The 22389-nt window shown below is 45.7% G+C and overlaps 5 protein-coding genes across 8 annotated transcripts; 2 read left to right on the top strand and 3 right to left on the bottom strand.

Moving 5' to 3' along the window:
- Nucleotides 1-163: 163 nt before the first annotated feature.
- LOC135608788 (photosystem II repair protein PSB27-H1, chloroplastic-like) lies at nucleotides 164-709 on the bottom strand. Its single transcript, XM_065101829.1, has one exon. It carries the CDS (start codon nucleotides 707-709, stop codon nucleotides 164-166), a length of 546 nt encoding a protein of 181 aa, XP_064957901.1.
- A 13-nt stretch (nucleotides 710-722) lies between these two features.
- Nucleotides 723-6257, bottom strand: LOC135610683 (uncharacterized). Of its 4 annotated transcripts, none has more exons than XM_065105497.1 (4): nucleotides 6013-6257; nucleotides 5408-5949; nucleotides 1072-1561; nucleotides 723-1002 (listed from the first exon to the last, which is right to left on the bottom strand). In XM_065105497.1, the coding sequence occupies exons 1-3, from the start codon at nucleotides 6164-6166 to the stop codon at nucleotides 1310-1312; spliced, it is 948 nt and encodes a 315-aa protein (XP_064961569.1). In that variant the 5' UTR covers nucleotides 6167-6257; the 3' UTR covers nucleotides 723-1002; nucleotides 1072-1309. The 4 variants fall into 4 exon arrangements, with proteins under 4 accessions (XP_064961569.1, XP_064961572.1, XP_064961571.1 ...); XM_065105500.1 differs by having other exon boundaries at nucleotides 723-981; XM_065105499.1 differs by having other exon boundaries at nucleotides 723-977.
- A 1323-nt stretch (nucleotides 6258-7580) lies between these two features.
- On the top strand, nucleotides 7581-10155 carry LOC103980548 (ABC transporter G family member 9-like). Its single transcript, XM_009396987.3, has 4 exons — nucleotides 7581-7835; nucleotides 8151-8943; nucleotides 9018-9340; nucleotides 9443-10155. The coding sequence occupies exons 1-4, from the start codon at nucleotides 7719-7721 to the stop codon at nucleotides 10094-10096; spliced, it is 1887 nt and encodes a 628-aa protein (XP_009395262.3). The 5' UTR covers nucleotides 7581-7718; the 3' UTR covers nucleotides 10097-10155.
- Nucleotides 10156-11947: 1792 nt separating this feature from the next.
- LOC135610681 (NAC transcription factor NAM-B2-like) lies at nucleotides 11948-13749 on the bottom strand. The gene is made up of 3 exons (XM_065105495.1): nucleotides 13456-13749; nucleotides 13023-13363; nucleotides 11948-12924 (listed from the first exon to the last, which is right to left on the bottom strand). The coding sequence occupies exons 1-3, from the start codon at nucleotides 13661-13663 to the stop codon at nucleotides 12298-12300; spliced, it is 1176 nt and encodes a 391-aa protein (XP_064961567.1). The 5' UTR covers nucleotides 13664-13749; the 3' UTR covers nucleotides 11948-12297.
- Nucleotides 13750-16834: 3085 nt separating this feature from the next.
- Nucleotides 16835-20019, top strand: LOC103978320 (indole-3-acetic acid-amido synthetase GH3.10). Its single transcript, XM_009394081.3, has 4 exons — nucleotides 16835-17500; nucleotides 17616-17717; nucleotides 17799-18628; nucleotides 19349-20019. Exons 1-4 carry the CDS (start codon nucleotides 17166-17168, stop codon nucleotides 19885-19887), a joined length of 1806 nt encoding a protein of 601 aa, XP_009392356.2. The 5' UTR covers nucleotides 16835-17165; the 3' UTR covers nucleotides 19888-20019.
- Nucleotides 20020-22389: the final 2370 nt, after the last annotated feature.

Raw genomic sequence — 22389 nt, 5'->3', positions numbered from 1 at the left:
ACTATTGACGGTGAAGAAGAAATGAAGCAGCAGCAGCAGCATTACAGAAATATGAGTTGACATACGTCCAAGTATATCAATGCAACGAGCGACCCGAATACAATGCATCTCAGTTAAAAGCAAAAACTGGATACAGAGATGATGAGGTAGTAGGCCTACACGCCTACCTCCCACGGAGAAGAGCCTTCTCGGCGGTGTCCACCTCCTCCAAGATGCGGGCCTTGCGCTTGGCCGGAATGGGCGCCGTGGGGCCGAAGCTTATGTAGTGGCCGGAGACGGCGTTGAGGGCGGAGTACATGTCCCTGAAAGAGGCGCGCCCCAGCAGGGCCTTCTCCCTCCTGTACTTGGCCACCCAGGTGTTGGACGCTTCCCGCAGCTCCGCCACGGCCACCGCCACGTTCGGGTCCTTCTTGTCCATGCCGACGGTGTTGCGCACCTTGTTGATCACCTCCGCCGTCTCCCTCACGTACTCCTCGTCCGACGTGGCGAGCGCCGGGGGGGCTGCCGGAAGGAGCAGCAACGTCACCGAGGTCGACAGGGCCAACGCCAGTTCCCGACGGCCCGTCATGGCTCGGCTGCCGCCCGGGGCGGCGCCGGATGAGGCGGCGGGCGGGGATAAAGATGAAGAGGCAACAGGCCGGGAGGAAAGGGAGGCGAGTGGTGGCGTTGGCTTGGAGGTGGGTGCGGTCAGGAGAGAAGAACAAGCCATCATGGCGCTGCCTCGGTCTGCACCAGACTTACCACTAGTCTCTGCTGGTTTGGGCCGAGTGTTTGGACACAAGGACGAAGCAGGGAGAGAGTGACCGTTGCAGGGAGGCAAAGGATAAGGGAAGTCCAAGTGGTGGTCTTGGCTTCCGAGAGCATCGAGGGAGAAGATAAGGGAGAAGGGTTACGAGTGCCACGTTGGCTTATCTCCTTGCCCTGAGTTGTAATGTTGGGGTTGGGTTTGGGCTGGTCATGCGGCCTGCAGCAGTCTTCTTACTCCACGAGTTATGCACAATACTACCATAGTAAGAGATTGATAATTAAAACAGTGGAAATAATTAATTCCAAAACTAATTCTGATCTTACCAAATCAGATCTCGCCACAGCCTCTTTGCTTCAGCTCCATAGGATCGCTTCCCACCACCATATATATACAAAAAATAACAACTATGGTTGGTGCTTTTGTATATACAACAGAGAGAGAGAGAGCCTAAAGACGAATACAGAAGAGATCTCCAATCTAAAAGTTGACAAAGAGATGAGTGGCGTATCTGTTGTGTTTTAACTGTTCATGGATGGATACTGGATGGCCGATCACCAACCACTAGTCTTCCTCAAAATATTTCTCCTCGGCATCGTAATTAGCTTCCCGGAGCCAGTGATCGTCCAATCTCTCGTCTTTGTCTATCAGAGAATAATCGATATAAGCAGTATCCTCTCCCGCCAGAAACTTCTGCTGCATTACATGAGTGAACTGTTCCAGTAGATCTTGCATCTCTTCCGCGGACGGTGTTTGCTCCAAGGGCACTGCTGCAGCAGCGCTCGCACAAGTGTCATGGGCGTCTGGGTTAAGCATCTGCACCGAGGGAGTATTAGAAAGACCAATTCATGGCAATTCATATAATAGCTTCTTTATGAGAACTATATATAAACTTGACCAAAGCAAGCCCCATTTACGTTCTTTCATCACGATGGCAAATGAGGCGTTGATGGGGTTCCGGAATAACAATCTACAAGCTAGTACATGCAAGGATGGCATGTGAACATTGAAAACCAAACAAATATTGAAGATAACCTAGCAACATCTCTATAGGCAATCAACTACCTGAGTATGTATGTATATATATATATATCGACTGCACACACACACAAACATATATAAAAATATATATGAACACCTATCAACATGTGTATGCTAACCGGAATCAGTATTCACTTTTAAAATTTGACTGGTTTTGTACTTTGGTATTTCTAGTTGGATTTTGTCGATTAAGTTATTGCAAGAATAGTGTTACCAGAATCACATGTGAATGTGAGGTGGCTTGGTCATGAGGCAACGAACAGAAGAATAGAGAACACAGAAACATGATGAACTATGCTTGATATGTAACCCAACTTGATTCTCGCATCAGAGCATCAATGGTTACTGAAAAATCGAGAACCAAGTACACAAATCACCACCTATAAACATGACCACTTCTATGGGTTAAAACTGCAAGGATCTAGACTCGGGAATCTTGTATACAACTAGTCAATGACTCTGTGTGCAAGTATCGAATTTGTCGAGGAGACAGAATGGAGATGCAGAGACACAGAAGAATAGTATGATACATGTAATGAGTGTAAAATAGGCACAAAGTTGGGGATGAGGAGTGGGTTAGTGGTGGTGGAGAAGAAGAGGAGGAAGAAGAAGATGGTGATGATGATATGGCTTTAGAGGAACCCAAATTTGGGGACCCACCAGAGTATTGACTTCATGTTCAAGAAACGATATCCTGGCTACTTATGTTGCCTTCTTTCTTTCCTTGTGGCTTTTTCTTTTGTATTTTGTTATATCATTTGACGAAGCAGGTTCAGAACGATCTATCAAAATTGTCATTGCTAAGCAGTGAGACTGAAACATAATATACAAAACTGACATACAAAATTACACGAAATTAATCTTCCCAATTGATAACATGAAAATTACACGAAATTGATCTTACTCCAGTGATTATCTTTCTGTTGATTGTCATTCTCTTTCATAAACATTAGCAATTCTTTACTGCTCCTGGGAACCAGTATATCAATTCCTTTGTGATACAATCAAAGAAAAATAGTATGATACATGTAATGAGTGTGAAACAAATCTCGAAGAAGTTTTAGGATCATTGAAGGATCTACTTCACATGTCATTATCATTTGATAGTGGAAGAGTTTGATAAACATCTAAGTCATGGATATGTTTTTAATGTCAGGTGTGGGTGTCGATGTGAGAATCCATGGTACAGGCGTACTCGATTCAAATCAGTTTAGTTATAACCAAAATGCTGAACTCAACCAAAACCTTTGGTTTTCTAGTGTTCAGTACCAAAACTAACAGAAACAAGATCAAACTAATGTTCTAAGATGGATTTGTTCAGTTTCTTTGTTCCAAGGTGAAGAATTGATTGATAAGGATTACGTGTGAAGCACACTAGCAAAGGTGCCATTGTAGATGACAGCGACAAATGTTGATCCTGATGACATCACAAGCATACATGGACAAGAAGAGCATGTTGATCCCAATGACATCACAAGCATCCATGGACAAGAAGAGCATGTTGGATATTAATCAACATCTTCAAAATTTGTCACCACTTCTTCAACCTCAGGTGGTTATTGGAACCGGTGGCATCAAGATCCATTTATCCTATTCCACAGAGGGAGACGTGAGCAACAAACCAGAGGTACTCAACTCAAGGTTCCTGGAAGAAGAGGATAGGACCTTTATTTGGGGAGTGATGCATGTGCGCAAGGACTGCTCTTTGGACCAATCTGACCACCATTTGAGTCACAGAAATGTTCTCTCTGCTTGCAAGAATAAGGTTTTGTATATTGATCCTACTCAAATCCAATGCAGTGTACGAGTGATTGAATATTGGAGGTTAATCGAGAATAGGAATCTGAAATGCATAAAGCATCTTGGGAACTCTAAAAGAACAAGGCCGTAAATGAAGTTCAAGGTGGTCGCTGGAAGAGAGAAAAAAGATTTCAGGGATTACATGGTGCAGTACACTAGCCACTCCAGTGGTAGGTAAATAGATTTGAAGACCAAATCCTAAGAGAATATATTTGTTATCTATCTTATATCTGAAACCAAAACTGACCAAACTTGCAACTTAAACTAAACAGCACATTCTAAGTTTGGTATAATTTTCTGGTTTCTTCAGTTCACATGTACAGCTCTAATTGCATGCAAAACAACTCATATTATATAATTTAACAAATTTCTAGAATAACATGCATAAGTATTAATAACAAGAACGTCGAACAGACAAATGCATATGCCTGATTATACAGCGTAATTTTATTGAGTTAGACATGTAATTAATGAAACCATACAGGTAAGGTAGACTACTGGACTGCATGAACAAGTCAAAATTAAATAGTACCAATAATTACAACATCAACAGCGAAGAATCTCACCGACATTATCCTTTGTCACCAGGTTAAAAATAATAAACAGGTTAAATAGCTTCCATCTGTGAAGTTGGAGATCAGTCCAGAGTTGATTTATTCCAAGTAAATTATCCTATATATCGTTCTTTTTTTTAATCACTTTCAAGGACATAGGATGTTCTTAAAGCAGTTGCTAACTAAGATTAGACCATAACTCAGCCAGTCAGGATAAGTTTCCAAGATGATATTTTCCAGATACACCAAAACAAAAGAATGAAATAGAAAAGAACAAAACATCCAAAGCACTTCTCACTGTCCATCAGCCAAAGGGTTACGATTTGTGCACAGATATGAAAATTGAGGACTACTAAAGGTTGTAAAGTTGTATGCTGATATCTCATTGGACACTGAATTGGACAACCTTAGAAAGCATAAAGAAAGATGATGTATCAACATTACATGGGTTGCTACAACTGCATCAAACACCATGCACATTACAGCCAAAAGCATGAATGTTGAATGGACAAATTTTGCACAGTCCAAAAACTAGTTAAAGAATATATCATGAATATTCAAGGGATAAATAACTTGTAGAATTCAATTGCTCGATTTAGTAACATTTTAAGAACTCTTCTCTTCCAATGAACAAATTCAGAATCGAGGTAAAAAGTAAAAGACTATGAAAACAAGTGCTTCCATTAAAAAAATAAAAAATTGTGGAAGTTAATGACTGGTCCATATGAAATACAGAGATATCATCCAATTTAAGATAAGAATATAGAGACAGATAATCTTTCAAAGAAAAACTTATTGAGAGGAAGACATAAATGAAGGATCTCGTAGAACATGAACTAAAAAACTAAGAATTTTCTCTTTGGCTCAAATTTATGAGACAAAATCTATACCGAGAATTGGTTCACAAAGGAATTGACATATTGGTCCCCAGGAGCAACAAAGAATTGTTAATGTTTATGAAATAGAATAGCAATCAACAGAAAGATAATCAACTGGAGTAAGATCGATTTCGTGTAATTTTCATGTTATCAATTGGGAAGACTAATCTAGGCAATGGAATATCAATTTAAAAGATTAATTTCGTATAATTTTGTATGTCAGTTTCTATAACACGTTCCGGTCTTACTGCTTGGCAATGGCAATTTTGATAGATCATTCCGAACCAGTTTTGTCAAACAATATAACAAAATACAAAAGAAACAGCCACAAGGGAAGAAAAAAGGCAACATAAATAACAAGATAACATTTCTTGAACATCAAGTCATACCTCTGGTGAGTCCCCAACTTTGGGTTCCTCTAAAGCCATATCATCATCACCATCTTCTTCCTCCTCCTCCTCTTCCTCTTCCTCTTCTTCCTCCTCCTCCTCCTCCTCCTCCTCCTCCTCCTCCTCCTCTCCACCACCACCAATCCACTCCCTCTTATCAACCCCCAAGCGCTGTTGCTCCCCTCTGATCTTCTCCACCAGCATGGCCTCCTCGCATCGGCGCATCAATGTCTCTGACCACCGCTCTCCGGGCCTAGAAAGGCTCCTCCCGGCGGGGTCCTGGAACTTGCCCAGGTATTCGTGGTGGAGATAGGGTTCCCGTTCCCTCATCGCATCCTCCGAGAAGTACTCCCCGTCTTGAACCAACCGCTCCATATAGGCCCTCCGGCGATTCTTGACCGTCACCGACCTGGTCCGGTCGTCCTCCGCCGTGGGATTCCGGCCGCGGCGGAGCCGGTTGAGGTGCCATCCCACCTCGTAGTCCTGATTCAACTTCTCGAACTCGCGGAGCTCGTCGGAGGTAAGCTCGGAGCCGTACCGCTCTGAAGGGTGAGATCTAGGGTTACGGTGCGTTGACAGGTAAGGAAGGGATGGGGTAAGCATACCGAGGAAGATGGGAGCGTCGCGGGAGAGGAGATCGAGGAGGGCGGACTTGCGCTGGGCGTGGTCGGGGGCTTCGCGGTGCATGGCGCCGGGGAAGTAGAGGCCGTCGACGGCAGCCAGGCGCTCCGAGATGCCTTCCATGGCCGAACGCTCCATGGTTGCGCTCGCTCTCCGAGAGAAGAGGTTTTGGTTCGTAGAGATTCTTATAGCGGGTCGGTGATCGATGGCGGCGGCCGGGGATCGATCGAGGCCTGTGCGGGTCGGACTCGGAGAGTCGCTCCTCTTTCCGGGTCGCGTGTGGGACGTCACATTGGATCACATCGCCCGCAATCAGATTTGGGCCAATTGGGCCGGTCAATGCAACATCAATTTGGGTCAATTACAGCTCAATAATCTATTCGGACTCGCAATTCCTAACATGTCACTTGAATTTTAATAATAATATTAAATATATAAGTTAAGCATTAGTTCTAAACTTATATGCGATGGAGGTAAATATATCAAATATATATTTTAATCGTAATTATCATTCAAAATCACATGATATTAGATAAAAAGTTAACGCTAGAAGAGTCAAGCAAATTGGGAGAACCGATAATAAGCTCAGACTAGATTGAAGATGTCAAGAGTAATTTTATCATATATATTTATAATAATATCAAAATTAAATTATATCTTAAAAACGTTCACGCATAAAAAATTATCTCGTTACGTATAGTATATAGTTCGAATCCAATCAATTCATTGAATTCGTCAACCCCTCGATCACAATAGTTCCACCATCCCATATGTGGATGAGTGAAAAATCAATCCTCATATGAGATTAGAGAAAAAGGAAATCATGAGTAGATTCAGCATCCACTTTATTTATCATCTTTATCAAGAGGACACACAGAAAAATATTGTCATGTTCTAATCTTCCCAATCTATCAATCCGAATTTGACATGGACCAGACAAACAAACAGCAACGGGCAGCAAAATCCAACATGTACCAGTGCGAATTTGACGTGGACCACAACAGCAATGGGCCCCGTCCACTTGCCTTATCCTTGCGTGCAAGCGAGAGCGCCAGCGGGCCCCCACTAACTGCCCCATCGCTTCGTCCACCGACCATAGAAGGAATGATGGTTTGGTTCACACGACTACTGCCTTCAACGAATCAGTTAAGAACACTGCGTGGAATCTACAAAAGATTTAACGAATCTGCTGCACTGCATTGTATCCACGTGGCATTGTTCTGATGCATGCACAGTAGCATATCGACCGTTATATCTACTGCATTAAATGACCAAACCACTTTTGCAGATTTACAGCGAGATCCTGCGTACTATTAGCTCCATCCACTAGAAACTTGCGCTGCTGGGCGTAACCAAGTTGTCGGGATGGTTGTGTTGCAGGTCCCATTCCCCCTCTTGATTTGTTCCTCGTTGCAGCAAATCGCCGGTAGTGGGACACCATATCAACGCAAACTGTCGAGGTACGAGAAGAAAAAGGACATCACCGAACATATCTCTATTCTCTTCTTGGCTCCTCTGCCAGGGAGAAGGCATTGCTCTTTATTAACAAGAGGAGGCGTGCCACCTTCCCCGGTCTCTTCTCTCCATCCGGCTCGATCTCTCTTCTCCGTTGGAGGAGGAGGAGGAGAACGAGAAACAAAAAAGAATCCCGAGACGAAGGATCCAAAAAATCGATCGAGCAAGTTAGGACATGGAATCAGAGTCGAAAATGGCGGAGATAGAACTGCAGCAACCGGACCGTGGAGAGAAGAATGATGCAGCGCCGCAATCAATCTTCGCCAAAGCCCATCGTCCTATCGATCTTAAAGTACATGAACGTCCAATCTTCGGTCCTTACCCGTTCTATTCAAGTTCTGAGTTTTCCCCTATTGCATGTTAGCTTAAAGATTTTTCACTGTTGATTTCAAGTGCATGAAGAGCAAACTGAAAATTAAGGAGAAGAACTATTATTTGATTTCACAGTGAAAGGTAGAAAAGCATGTAGGCTAAGAAGCATTTAAAATGTGTCGTACAGTAGAGCGCATTTCGAGAAGAGAGTATCTAATTGATTCTGCTCTATGATCACCTTCGATGAAGTTGTTTGATGAGAGGTAACGACAACTTGGTAATGAGTTCCATGCAGTTCGAAGATGTGGTGTACAAGATCAAGACGAAGGAGAAGCGCGGGGAGAACAAGGGAAAGCAGCGGGAGAGGGTGATCCTGAATGGGATTTCGGGTACAGTGTATCCGGGGGAGATGATGGCGATGCTCGGGCCCTCGGGGAGTGGGAAGACGACGTTGCTGACGGTGCTTGCCGGCCGCGTGGCACGCACTCAACGCCTCACCGGCAGCGTCACCTACAACGGGAAGCCCTTCTCCAGCTCGCTTAGGCGCAGGATGGGGTTCGTGATGCAGGACGACGTCCTCTACCCGCACCTCACCGTCACGGAGACCCTCGTCTTCACCGCGCTCCTCCGCCTCCCTGGGACCCTCTCGCGCCGGGAAAAGGCCGAGAAGGCGGAGGCCGTCATCGAGGAGCTCGGCCTCACCGCGTGCCGCGACAGCATCATCGGCGGCCCCTTCGTGCGCGGGGTGTCCGGCGGAGAGCGCAAGCGGGTGAGCATCGGCCAAGAGATGCTCATCAACCCGAGCCTGCTGTTTCTGGACGAGCCCACCTCGGGTCTCGACTCCACCATTGCCGGGCGAATCGTGTCCACCCTAGCGGACCTCGCCAAGGGCGGCAGGACCGTGACGATGACCATCCATCAGCCTTCGAGCCGCCTCTTCTACATGTTCCACAAGATCCTGCTGCTGTCAGAGGGTAACGCCATATACTACGGCAGAGGTAGTGAGGCCATGGGCTATTTCGCAAGCATCGGTTACTCCCCTGCTATGCCCATGAATCCTGCCGACTTCCTTCTCGACCTCGCTAATGGTACGTGGCCGCTCACTTCATCACGCAAACCTTTCGGTAAGGATGGGACTGACTCGGTGCCGCTGTGAGTGCAGGCATCTCCTTCAATGAAACAGTCGAGGGTACAGCATCTACTAAAGAAGCTTTACTGGATGCTTATAACCACCACTTGCGTGGTAAGGTTGCAGAAGAGCTTTCAGGCCTGAGCCAACAACTTGATCAGCAGCAACACGAGGCGGAGAAGATGACGAATCAGTGGTGCACTACTTGGTGGCAACAATTCACGGTGTTACTGCAAAGGGGACTCAAGGAAAGAAGGCATGAAACCTTCGCCGGGAGAAAGGTGGCACAGGTGATTATATCAGCTCTCATCGGAGGAATCCTATGGTATGGTTCGGCAGGTCACATCCAGGATCAGGTCCTCTTTCTTCACTCGCATGATCGACACCATTTTATCTAGCAGCGAAAGAATCAGGAAACCTTCTACTGTTTACATGAGCTTCCGTGATCCTTCGTGCAGGCGGGGCTTCTCTTCTTCATCGCTGGATTCTGGGCTTACTACGCATCGTTCCAAGCAATATTTACATTCCCACAAGAGCGCACCATGCTGAGCAAGGAGAGGTCCTCCGGGATGTACCGGTTGTCATCCTACTTCATCGCCAGCACGTTGGGGGGCCTGCCCATGGAGCTCAGCCTCCCTATCGCCTTCGTCACCATCACGTACTGGTTGGGCGGCCTCAAACCTGTGGCGAGCAGCTTCTTAATCTGTCTCTCGGCCTTGCTGCTGAGCGTGGTGGTGGCGCAGAGCCTAGGGCTGGCGATCGGGGCGTTCGTCACGAACCTCAAGTCCGGGTCGGCGCTCTTAACGGTGCTCATGGTCATCTTCCAGCTCGCCTCCGGGTTCTACGTGCAGAACGTCCCGCCCTTCATTTCGTGGGTCAAGTACGTCTCCTTCAACTACTACACATTCAAGCTGCAGATAGCGTCGCAGTACTCTCCCACCGACACATACCAGTGCACTCGCACCACCACATGCCCCGTCTCGGAGTTCCCCTCCTTCAAGTTGCTTGGCTTCGACAAAAGAGCCTTGTCTGTGATAGCATTGTTCCTCATGATGTTTATCTTCAGATTTATTGCTTACCTGGGTCTCCTGAGGGTTGGGATCCCCAAATAAGCCAATGGAACGACCCGAGTCTGGGGATGCAGAACATATCAGAGTGACACTAAACCTTCTACCAGACATTCTATTCTTTCAACCCCTCTCGATATCTAAGGAACTATCAGAGAGATGCGAAGTATTATTTTCTCGTGAGGTATTCAAAATACTCGATTCCTAGTTTTCAATGCCTTTCAATTCCTTGTTCTCCAAAAAAATTGCTGGTTTTATGAATCCCAATATTGTAGTTCCCAGCAGTCGCGTGATGCAACTGCAGGTTGTCCCTAATCATCACCAAACACAACTGATGACTTGCGGCGCAAGGTGGAGACCAAAGAGAGACGGTAATGGCAGAGATTGGAACTACATAAAAATCATGTAGTTGAAGTAATGTAACGTATGTAGAGTCTACGAAACCACAGATCTCTTTCATCAACAAACCACGACTCGAGATGTGATGAAGAACAAATGACAAATCAACTCCAAAACATTATTACGAGTAAGAATTATCGTGGGCTGTTCGTCAGGAGGAACACAAGCATCATAACTATTAATCAACATGGGCTGTTCCATTAAAACCCATCGTAAGTAGGTGATAACATAGCACTATTCTTCTTTTTCTCACTTCATACAGCCAACATCTAACTTTTCTTTAGATCTTTTGTTTCTTTTTTTCTTGAATATTGGGTTTGATACGATGTTAAGATCATTAAAATCGACAATGAATTGGAGTCAAACTGATCTTTGTGTTCGTATGTAGGATTGTACACCTATTGTTCGCGAAGCATATCGTAAGTCAATTCAATATAAATATCTAAACTCTTGTTTGTTCTAATGGCTTTGTAATAAACTGAGATTATTCTCTTGTGATACTATCGTCTATAAGTTCTCTCTCTCTCTCTCTCTCTCTCTCTCTCTCTCTCTCTCTCTCTCTCTGTGTGTGTCTCAGTGTTTTGTATTGGAGTTACACTTGAGGCATGAGAATGGGACCATTCTGTAATCCTGCCATCTATCATCACAGTGGTTTCTTCTTTCAAGTATTGGAGTAGCTCCTGTTGCTTGAGCAGGTCAACACATCAGAGATGCGCATCCTGTTAAGTGATATTGCCCTCCATCTTCTCCCTCGTTTGGCAGCCTCGACCCAACTGCAGCTGAAACTTTCTTCGACATCTTTCCCATTTGGGCAGTACGATTACTAGGGTTCCCACTCACTGATGTCAACTTCCAGGGACAAACGAGCCCGCGGAGTGTGACTCCCACTCTACATACATTCACATCAGACGAACGAGCGAGAGAGAGAGAGAGAAAGAGACAAATATCTCAGCGGCCGGACATGGGAAAGTCCACATGCACTCGTTTGGCGATTTCCAATGACAGGAAAGGAGGAAAAGAGAACCGGGAAAAGGCTTTTGGAACGGCATCGATCCTGCAGCTCATTAAGGATTCGTGAGGCTGAAGTCAGCCCCACATATGCTGAGGCTTACCTTCTTGTTTTGGTAGAACCTAACTTTCTTTCGTAATTAGTGTCCACCTCAGTATGAGGATGCTTCCAAATAAAAGCGGATGAAGATAGTTAGAAGATGATTCCAACTTTCTTTCTTTGTCACTTCCACTGTGCAGATGGAGATAGTTAGCAGCTCAAATAGAAGCCAAGCAATAAATAATTTTCTCATGTTAAGAGACGAAAGCAGTTTATCATAGAAAGAAACATACTAGAATAGTTTAGGAGCCATATTTCAGAAACAATTCTTGCAGGTTTAACAGGTGAAATTGATGATGATGTTGATCGCGAAGCAAGTGATGGGCACTTCTCAACAAATATAATTCCAACAAGTATTCAGGTCTCTACAGAACTTTCACCAGCATGAGTGATATGAACATGATCAAATTCCATCCGAAATTTATTGCAAGGTGCAAGCAGCTACAACTCACAGTACTAATAACTTTATCTTCTCTCTCTCTCTCTCTCTCTCTCCTATTTGATATTTACTAAAGAATCCTACTGGATTTTATGCTCTGACACTCGATCTCTGTTCTGCTATCCAACAATAAACTATATATATGTACACTGTTGAGTTACCTGGGACTGAAGAGAACCTTTCTAGTAGGGGAATTTGAGCATTTGCAGGTGCTCCACCAACAATCCTTCTTCCTCTGTATATTATGGGCTACTACCAGACAGATGGGACATCAGTACCTCACCTCTCAGAAGCTTCGAATTAGGAGGTCCAATTCACTCCGGGCAGCTGGTATGGCTGTTGGAAGATGGCTCCACCATCCCGTAGTGATCCAAGAATCATTTGGTCGTGGTATGTTGTGCCGTAGGGGATCTGATTGAGAAGCATCTGATTTGTGTGGCCACCGTCATCGTTGGTGGCGCTGCCATTGCTGCAGCTACTGGTATTGTTCTTGTCGGCAGCATTGTTGCTGCCACTGCCATGGCCGGCATGGAACCTCTGGGCAGGCGGTGCTGCGATGTCGGTGGGCTCGGTCCAGTATGCAGAGGAAAGAGGGTGTCTCGTGGGAAAGGTACCGGTGGTACTGGGAGGAACAGGCGAGAGGTTGAGTTTGGCTCTTGCAGCAGCAGCAGCGAGGTGGGTGATGGAATTGGTGGGCAGACCGACCTCATTCGCTAGTAGTCCCTCGAGAAAGGTCTCATCATGTTCGAGCAGTGAGTTGTAGTTGGTCGGAGCTCGTTGAGGTTGCATCCCTGTCTGATGAGCCACAGATGGCGCGGATCCGAGCATGTCGTCCGTGGCGCCTTCCCTGTCTCGATGCGTTGGCCTCAGGCTATCGCTCACGCTGTTGTTCTTCTTGTAGATGCGGCACAGAACCCAATCATCCAACTGCATGATGTGAAGCAACAGGGATCGCGATTCAAGATCCACCAGCCTGATCACACGTTACCGCTACTGAATTAACTGATGAGGGGGGAGTAATCTACCCTGAGGGATCCGCCCTTCTTCTTGTTCGCCATGTGACCACCATAGGGGGGCCTGCAGCTACTGCTGCTGCTGTTTTCAGGGCTGCTGCCGTCGGCGAGCCGGTACTCGTGCATGATCCAGTTGGTCTTAGTTCCCCTGGGCGGCCTCCCGCGGTAGAACACCAAGGCTTTCTTCACCCCGACCTTGACCTGGCTTCCGCCGGACGTCAGCACGGGCTTGTCCGTCCCGGTGGCCTTCCAGTAGCCGGACGTCGCCGCCCGGTTCGGTCGCGCCCCGTTGGGGTACTTGCGGTCCCTGGGGCTGAAGAAGTACCACTCCTGCTCTCCAAAGTTCGCCTTACCTAGTCGGACACCACGTCCAATCGAATGCATCGCTGGGTTAGCAGCCGTACGGGATCAAGTGGCGCATGCAAATGGAAGAACAGAGACAGACCTGGGAGCTCCCAGGGGTCGAACTTATAGAGGTCAACCTCGGTGATGATGGCAACGGGGAGAGGTGCGGCGGCGGCCTTCTTTTTCAGGTAATGAACGACGAGCTCCTCGTCGGTGGGGTGGAAACGGAACCCCGGCGGGAGCTGCGGGTGCTGCAGCTCCTGCTGATGTTTCATGCCGGAGGACGAGTCGGTGTTCTCCATCTCCATCTCCGGGGAATTTGTGAGGGAGAAGAGTGGTGGTGGGGGGGGCGGTTTAAAGGGCGATGGATGTGCGAGCGTACCGATGGCGTTGGGGCGGGGATTCCGCGGTGGCCAAGCGAACGCCCACCGGAGTCACAGATGCTACCCATCCACCCTGGCAGGGAGCGCGGACACGTGTTGGTGGGTCCACCGGGAGAGCCCGACTGGGGTGGGACCCGCTCGGGTCGTGTTTCCGGTCCACTTGAGCCACCGCCCTTGGATCTGCTCCTTCGAATCAACGGACGATCGCGATGTAGATGATGGATGCCGTTTATTTAGGCTTCCTAATTTCTCGTAATTATGGACACCTTTGGGGGCAAGCATGAAGAAGGGGCTGAGAACTGTTCCCAACTGTATCCACTGATGTCATGCTCTTTGTGATGCTGTTGTGGTTATGATGTGCCCATCCTTTGCCATCATGATGATGCTGACGACCGTTGGAGAACATGGTGAACACTCTGTATCTTTTTGTTTTTAATGTTATTTTATAAAATAGATTTAAATATTCTTGACTCATCTAAATCATAAAACTTTTTTTTTTATCTCAGTGATCTCGACAATAAATATTAGACAATCTAACTTTGTTATTGTTAATGTAGATCATCCACAAAATTTAAATTATAGTGCTAAGTTAATTTTTATTATATTATTTGGATGTTGATTCGGAATCAATTATAATATTTTTTATCTTATAAAAATATTTAATAATTAAAAAAATTGGTTTTAGATGCATTGATCCCGAATCAAGTTTGGACTAGACTTGGATAATTAAAAAATTTTTTAAAAAAATCTTAAATTGATATAATAATTTTTTTTCCTTGTCATATTTATCTTCCATTATCTCATTTATTTGATTCTAACTTGGGGCACTACCTTGGTCATGGTATCAAAAGTTTCAAATGCATCATCTATCTTCATAACAACATAAAGATCTTGATTGGGTAATTAATAAGCTCCAAAGCTTCAGCATATAAATAATGATACCAAAAATATATTTGATAAGACATTTATCATCAACCAACATATAGTTATCACTTGAGATCTAAGTCATTCTTAGAGTACTTCCTTTTCATTCGTGAAGACAATCATAAACTTTATAACGATGATAATCTTAAACTTTTTTTATCTTTTAAAATAAAAAATATATATTCTGAACAACAGAAAAGTATTATCTCTTTTTTGCTGTAAAACTATTCGAACACACATTCGAGAATCTCATATCACTAATTTGAGTATCAGAATAATCGAATTGGAAACCTCTTCCGACCTTAATCTTCGTATAGGTAGCATCTTAGGAATATGACATCTCTATGTTGAAGATATTTCGGACAATCCTACGTACATGGGTCTGAACCATAACCAAAACATCAATAATAATTTTTCCTATCAATATTGAATTATTCATTTGATAAAATGAGGCTTATACAGTTCTATGGCCTTACCTGTGCAAATGAATCTAAAAAAAGAACCCGACCAAACCAGAGTTTTGATTTTGGTCCTGTTTATTTTATTTTAATTTAATTGAACAATGGTCTCGCTTAAACATCAACATAGTGTGGACATCATCTACATTTTGTCAAGCTTCTACTATCTAAATAGCTAGATAGAGCTTTACAAAGGTATTTAGCAGATCCAAATCAAGATTACTATTCTCATGCTTGAGTTCCAAATGAAGACAAAGTGAGTCCACCATCCCTTATCTTAATCTGAGGTTTTAATTTTGATCTTCATTTTTCATGCAAGTTAAGCTGCTTTAAATGGATTAACTTTTCGGGGGATGAATAGTTTTTGCTTCCTTTAAAACCATATACATTGTATCACAATCAATTAAAGTTGTCATTAATTAGCTCTTAACCATGGTTAGCTATCTCATGCTTAATAGTGCCTTGTTGCAGTTAAAAAGTTAGTTAACCCAATTCATGATTATTGTCCAACACTTGGAAAAAATTCAAAGCCTTATCATGGGATTACAAATAGGATTATTGTGTATTATTATTAGAGTTGAGTTGTAGACAGTAGAAATGTCACATTAAGTTGAACCTCAAAATAATTGTTGCCACAATTTTGTGGTTAATGTGAATAAGAATTTGATCCAAATGATGCTACATGTAAAAGACCCACTTAATTTAGGAATTCAGATAAATGACATCAACTTGTTTAAACTATGATATTGTTGACTAATGTATTACTTGGAAGCCTTAAATGACCAATCAATTATCATAATTCTCCTGTTTGTTGCCAGCAAAAGATGTTCAAATCAGTGAATAAAGTTAATTAAATGATACTTCAATTTGATGCTAAAATTTTGCTTCAATCAGAGTACTATCATAAGCAGTAGTGGCCACAAATGGATAGGTCTTTTATGGTAAACCCTCCCAAGATGTGAATGTGTATATACATACATATATATACATCCTATCCTATGCTTTCTAATTCCAAGAGAGAGAGAGAGAGAGAGAGTCAATTATAGTGTGGTAAATGGTCCAAGAATTAAAAGAGATGAAAATGGTTTGGGTTTGGAAAAAGCTTTTGTGGTGCATAGTGTTTGTGATACATGTGTGAGAATACAAGATATTATTATCATGTAATCAGTGACTTGATTCTTCAAAGCTATGATTTGTCTTATTATTTCCAATGTCATCTTCAACCTTTGTCCTGTGCACTTGAAGCCACCAACGTCGGTGTTGTTTTTACTTGGGCTCTTAGCCCACTGGTGGTGAGTGGAAGCGTGTGGATCCAATGGAAATCCTCTACAACTTGGTACCTTCTCAAAAGGAGGAGGAAGAAAAATGGCAACCTTTACTGAGGAATCAATGGGGAGATTGAGATGGTAATGTGAGCCAAATTCACCATGACCAGTAGATGAACAACTGAGGCAGGTTTAATATGGCATGACAGCAGCGACCCACCGACTGAATCAAGTACATTTTATGCATGTAATCACGTGGATTTCCCTCATCAACCAAAGTCCAAGTGTCTCCGTCCGATCCCTCCTTCAGCTGTCACAAAAGTAAACCCACGATTTGCTCTCTCTCTCTCTCTCTCTCTTCTCTCTCTCTCTCTCTCTCTCTCTCTCTGTCTCTCTGCTGTGATTGAGCAGTAGATAAGCCGTCTTGTGGCCTTGGTTGAATCGTACATTTGAGGAAGAGAGAGAGAGGGGGCATCATCGTCGCACTCTTATCGAGAGAGATTTCTGCAACCCATGAGAAAGTGGGAGAGAGAGAGGGAGGGAGGGAGGGAGGGAGATGTGGACTCTTCGATTCTTTTACGGTGCATACCATCTCAGTGCAAGTGCTGTAGAGAAGGGGATATATGTTGCCCGGTTGCTGCCTGGGATTGTGCCTAAAGCCCTCAGGTTTTTGGTCTGCCATGCACTCGTCTTGGTGAGACAAACATGAAGCCTGCGTGAGACTTCTTCGGTGAGGAGAGCAGTTAATTTGAAGCCGCGGTGGGTGGGCATCCGTCCCCCATGCCCGTCGAGGGCGCGCCGGCGATGGCAGCAGAGGACGCGGGCGACCGCGACATCGTCGAATGGTTCGAGGCCGCCGCCGAGACCGCGGGCGCCGTCCAGTCGCAGACGCTCCACCGTATCGTCGAGAGCAACCTCGGCTGCGAGTACCTTCGGAGGTGGCTCGGCGGCGACCTCCGCGTCCACGACTTGAGCCCCGCGGAGCTCGAGTCCCTGTTCACGTCCGCTGTCCCGCTCGCCTCCCATGCAGACCTCGAGCCCTACATCCAGCGGATCGCCCATGGCGATGCCTCGCCTGTCCTCACCCAGCAGCCCATCACCATGCTCTCCCTCAGGTACTCCCTTCTTCTTCTCTTCCTCCCGTTTCCTCTGTAGGAAGTGGACTGTGACCTTCAGGTATGTGCCCGTGTGTTGTGCATTCATGCACATGCTCTGTAACTCGTTCTGCAGCTCTGGAACCACAGATGGCAGGCCAAAGTATGTGCCCTTCACACGCTTCAGCTCCCAGTCTACACTTCAGATCTTTAGGCTCGCAGCTGCATACAGATCGAGGTGTGTATGTATCCGAACGACTTAATTTGATTTGAACTTTGTTACTTGATCGAAGAACTGACGTTGTGGTTGGATTGGAAGGGTGTTTCCGATAAGGTCTGGAGGCAGGATCCTGGAGTTCATCTACAGCAGCAAGCAGTTCCAGACCAAGGGCGGGCTCATGGCAGGAACAGCGACCACCCACTACTTCGCAAGCCAAGAGTTCGAGACGAAGCAGAGGACCACCAAGTGCTTCACCTGCAGCCCGTTCGAAGTGATCTCAGCGGGAGACTACAAGCAGTCCACCTACTGCCACCTCCTCTTCGGCCTGCTGTTCCATAACGAGGTGGAGTTCGTGGCCTCCACCTTTGCCTACAGCATAGTCCAAGCTCTGACGGCCTTTGAGGACCTGTGGGAGGAGCTGTGCGAGGACATCAGACAAGGGACCCTTAGCTCCAATATCACCTTGCCGACGATGAGGAAAGCTGTACTGGAGCACCTTATGCCCAACCCATCTCTGGCGTCCAAGATCGAGAGGGACTGCGAAGAGCTGAGAAGCTCGGGCTGGTGCGGGTTGATTCCTCACCTGTGGCCTAACGCCAAGTACATCTACTCCATAATGACGGGATCGATGCAGCCCTACTTGAGGAAGCTGAGGCATTATGCAGGAGAGGTGCCACTGGTTTGTGCTGAGTATGGATCCACGGAGAGCTGGATTGGGGTGAACTTGGAGCCGTTGAATCCTCCGGAGAGAGTGGCTTTTACGGTGATTCCCACCTTCTCTTACTTCGAGTTCATCCCTCTGTACAAGCAGCAGAAGCAAGATAGCAGCACGTTGGTGACTCCTGATGACTTCGTGGAAGGCCAACCGGTGCCCCTGTGCAAGGTCTCCGTCGGGCAGCAATATGAGATCGTCCTAACCACATTCACAGGTCTCTCTCTCTCTCTCTCTCTCTCTAGTTTCAGAATCTTCATTCCTGCGTCACAGAGCTCCTTTGTGGTGCACGTCGGTACACTGTACCGCCCTTGGATGGCACGAGCGTTGGGGCCACAAACACATCTTTGAACAGTTCGTGGCATCCTAAGCTTTCGTCATGTCCTTTGCGGTATCCAATCCTATCTATCACAGGCGAGGGATGCTTGAATCCGCTCTTCGATCTTGGCAGCTTCCATGTAGTGTCACTAGAACTCGATTAACTTGCCTGTGACCATAGATAGCTTCAGGGACACCATGGGCAAGCAAGCAATGCCCACACCGTCCTTGTTGGACCAACAATGATGTGTGGCCAGTCTCTTGACACCATCACCATTCATTGCCCTCTGTGGTTCCCCACCGCCGTATCTCAACAGCCCCGTTGTCCTAATAAATACGATGATAAGATTGCGACATCTGATGAACCCACTGTGCCATGGCGTTTGTCCTCTTATTCTTTATGTTGGGCCACCATCCCATCCCATTCTCGCATGGTTGTTTTCTGCTTTGAGGTACCACTTGGCTTGATGAGCCTGTTTATCCCACAGTCAAGGTTGTGCGGTGGATCAAGAAAAGACTTTGAGCGATGATGAGTTATTCGCGGTTGGCGAATGGAAGGAGAGGGGGCATCAGTCGTAAGAAGGAAGTACAGAATCTGACTTTTGGAGTTCCCTTTCAGGTCTCTACAGATACAGGTTGGGAGATGTGGTGGAGGTTGCAGGCTTCTACAAAGGTGCCCCGCAGCTAACTTTTGTCTGCAGGAGAAAGCTCATCCTGACGGTGAACATCGACAAAAACACAGAGAGGGACCTGCAACTCGCGGTGGAGAAGGGGAGCGGCCTCCTGAGCCGGACCAAGGCTGAGTTGGTGGACTTTACCAGCCACGCCGACGTGGCGCACCACCCGGGCCACTACATCATCTACTGGGAGATCAAGGGCGAGGTGGAGGAGGGCGTCCTCCGGGAGTGCTGCCGCGAGATGGACGCGGCCTTCGTCGATCAGGGCTACGTGGTGTCCCGGAAGACGAGCTCCATTGGGCCGCTGGAGCTGCGGATCGTGGAGACCGGCACGTTTCGAAAGATAATGGAGCACTTCATCGGCAACGGCACCGCCATGAGCCAGTTCAAGACGCCAAGGTGCACTACCAACCAGGTGCTGCTCAGCATACTCGACTGCTGCACCATCAAGAGCTTCCGGAGCACGGCGTACGCGCCATAGCAAGTTTACCGCCGAGGAAGAAGCTCGAGGTTCCTGCTATTAACCTAACGACTGTAGCTACATTGAAGAAGACTGTGATGCTACCAGCCAAGACTGCATTGATTTAAGAGTAGACAAATCGTTTGCACTCTCTCTCTCTCTCTCTCTCTCTCTCTCTGTATATATATGTTATATTTGCATTAGCTGCTTGGATGGCCGGACTTTTGTCCCTTGTTTACCTCATTAACGTCCGAGGTAAAGTGCGTCGTTTGCTCTGCTTCTGGCAAGCAGTGATTAAACATTTGACTACTACCCATATATGTTGACCTTCCAAATAATCTTTTGACCATATATATATATATATATATATATGCTTCTGCTTCTGCCGCGTGTACCAAAGTAAGCTTTTGACCAAGTCTACGTAGCTTGAGGGATAATCAAACATGAAGCGAGCACACTGACGACAAAAATGAATTCCCGGTAGAAAATATTATCAAGCCGATAAGAACAATTCTAGAAATAAGTTTCACTTATTGAGTGTTAGTCGAAAAATCCGGCTCTTCAATTTATTATAATTAAACTACTTATAAAGCCATCAAAAAACGATAAACTCAAAACGTTGACCTCTTAATGACATGATAACTTTACCAAACCTAAACATTCAGAATGCAGTTTATGTTGTGATGGAATTGGCGTGAAGAGACTAAAGGATGAGTACCTTTATATTCCAACCATCCGATGTCATGTGTGTCTTCTATCGATCATCCTCGTAATTATGATCGACGACTCCAGTTCCTTGTGTCCACACCTCTACTTGCTCACCCCACTCGAGCTGCATCAAAATCAATGGTGGTGAGCCAATTACAAGAGAGCCAACATCAACGACATATCATTAAATGAGACGTGGACCGCCGGATCAGCTGTAGGTGTACGCTGGATTCGTTTTCCTTCTTTTTGCCAACCGCGAATCCACTGTTGGGGCCTCACTGTCGTCCCCTTCCATCAATTTCGCGGTCCAAAAGCCACCACCAAAAAGCCAGAACGAGAGCAACAGGGCCATTGATTGAGTCCCTCCCACTATCGTCGCCTCCCACGTGATCGGCCGGCATGGTCGCTTACTCTTTCAACCCCCCCCCCTCACTGCGTCAGATTTCAATGTATTATGCATGTTGATCCTCCTCCAATTCTGTATTAACAGTAAGGTAATATGATAAAAATTTGACGGTGCTGTAGCGCAAAGCAGCGCGACGCCGGGGATCCCAACGCGTACCTGAGACAGAAGAAGTGCCCTGGATGTTATTAACAGGGAGGTGAGGTGATGCCTGCAGAGGCAAAGTCCAGCTTCGGAGGTTCGTGTTAAAATACCGCCTGCTGGGTTCCTGTGGAGTCTTGGAAGTGCATGCCACTGGAGCTGTTGGATCCTTGGCCGCCTGAAGTCGTTGCCAGGTGAGAGGAGGGCAAAAGGCTAAGAATCCAGGAAAAAAAAAAAAAAAAAGAGTTACTGTTCTAGAATTTTAAATTCCCGAAATCAATGTATGTTCTGTGATCAGTATACCAATCATATTACTATTGAAGCTGGTACTTCCAAGTGAGAAATCATGGCCACAAGTAATAATGGCCACAAGATTCAGACAGGGGACATGCTGATATGGCCGTGTTGGTTGGCTTTGGCGAGACGATCTGAAGGAAATGAACATGCCTGGTGGCCCTGGTTATGTATGCTTCATTTTCTATTTAATAAATGGTATAAAAGAATGCTCGCATCTTGGACTATGACTTCTTATGAGCCAATCGACCAATAAAAGTGGTTGCATCGTATAGTCAAAATCAACGGCTTAATGGAGGATGATGAGCAAGACTGGAAGGTTTTCAAGGACATTTTGGCAAAAGTCTCAAGGTGGTGCCAGCTTTCGAATAGACGGAGTCTGAAAAGGTTGAATCCATAAATACCTGCACCATTATCATCATACTGTTTGGCTCCCCAACCCAACCCAACCTGCATGCGACAGCGGAATCACCTCGGCCAGTGGGTGGCTGTCTTTAAATCGACCGCAACCACGTTCCGACGCTCCACTGTGTACAGAATCGTACTTGGATCATAAACCAGCATGTCGTCACATGGAGCAGGAACATTAAATTAGCTTGTAATCCTGACAAAAGAGATGAAATTGACAAGACTAGCAGCAACCCCAACGACCAAAGTCATGGATGCAGGCTTTGATTTGCATGAATAAAACACACAAATGGTAGGAAAGGAACTAGTTTGGAGGTAAATCATACCTGCGGTTAGTAGATCTAGTTTTGCAGACATCAAGGAAAAGATTCATCCTCGCGAATACACGAACGGCTACATCAATTTGTCAACACAACAGCAGAGCGAGACACCATGAGCTAGTCAAAAGAGTCCAAAAACAGTTAAAACTCGTGGTAATACGCCGTCCTTCAGTTCAGAACACTAGTTAAGCACTGCAAAGATTCCAAGACTAACAGCCAGCGGATGCAGAGAGACACAAACCATAAAAC

The sequence above is a fragment of the Musa acuminata genome, chromosome BXJ2-4 (genome assembly GCF_036884655.1).
Source record: "Musa acuminata AAA Group cultivar baxijiao chromosome BXJ2-4, Cavendish_Baxijiao_AAA, whole genome shotgun sequence".
Lineage (NCBI taxonomy): Eukaryota > Viridiplantae > Streptophyta > Magnoliopsida > Zingiberales > Musaceae > Musa > Musa acuminata.
Note: the sequence above shows the minus strand (reverse complement) of the source record. Positions and strands in the feature narration are given on the sequence as shown.

Coding starts and splice junctions, on each gene's coding strand:
- LOC135608788 (XM_065101829.1), bottom strand. CDS start 709: ATGGCTTGTTCTTCTCTCCTGACCGCACCCACCTCCAAGCCAACGCCA.
- LOC135610683 (XM_065105497.1), bottom strand. CDS start 6,166: ATGGAGCGTTCGGCCATGGAAGGCATCTCGGAGCGCCTGGCTGCCGTC. Junction 5,950..6,012: donor CGACGCTCCCATCTTCCTCG/GTATGCTTACCC, acceptor CTCACCCTTCAG/AGCGGTACGGCTCCGAGCTT. Junction 1,562..5,407: donor AAGTTGGGGACTCACCAGAG/GTATGACTTGAT, acceptor CCCTCGGTGCAG/ATGCTTAACCCAGACGCCCA.
- LOC103980548 (XM_009396987.3), top strand. CDS start 7,719: ATGGAATCAGAGTCGAAAATGGCGGAGATAGAACTGCAGCAACCGGAC. Junction 8,944..9,017: donor CCTTCTCGACCTCGCTAATG/GTACGTGGCCGC, acceptor CTGTGAGTGCAG/GCATCTCCTTCAATGAAACA. Junction 9,341..9,442: donor CAGGTCACATCCAGGATCAG/GTCCTCTTTCTT, acceptor TCCTTCGTGCAG/GCGGGGCTTCTCTTCTTCAT.
- LOC135610681 (XM_065105495.1), bottom strand. CDS start 13,663: ATGGAGATGGAGAACACCGACTCGTCCTCCGGCATGAAACATCAGCAG. Junction 13,364..13,455: donor CGACCCCTGGGAGCTCCCAG/GTCTGTCTCTGT, acceptor GTGTCCGACTAG/GTAAGGCGAACTTTGGAGAG. Junction 12,925..13,022: donor AGAAGGGCGGATCCCTCAGG/GTAGATTACTCC, acceptor CACATCATGCAG/TTGGATGATTGGGTTCTGTG.
- LOC103978320 (XM_009394081.3), top strand. CDS start 17,166: ATGCCCGTCGAGGGCGCGCCGGCGATGGCAGCAGAGGACGCGGGCGAC. Junction 17,501..17,615: donor ATCACCATGCTCTCCCTCAG/GTACTCCCTTCT, acceptor CTCGTTCTGCAG/CTCTGGAACCACAGATGGCA. Junction 18,629..19,348: donor CGTCCTAACCACATTCACAG/GTCTCTCTCTCT, acceptor GTTCCCTTTCAG/GTCTCTACAGATACAGGTTG.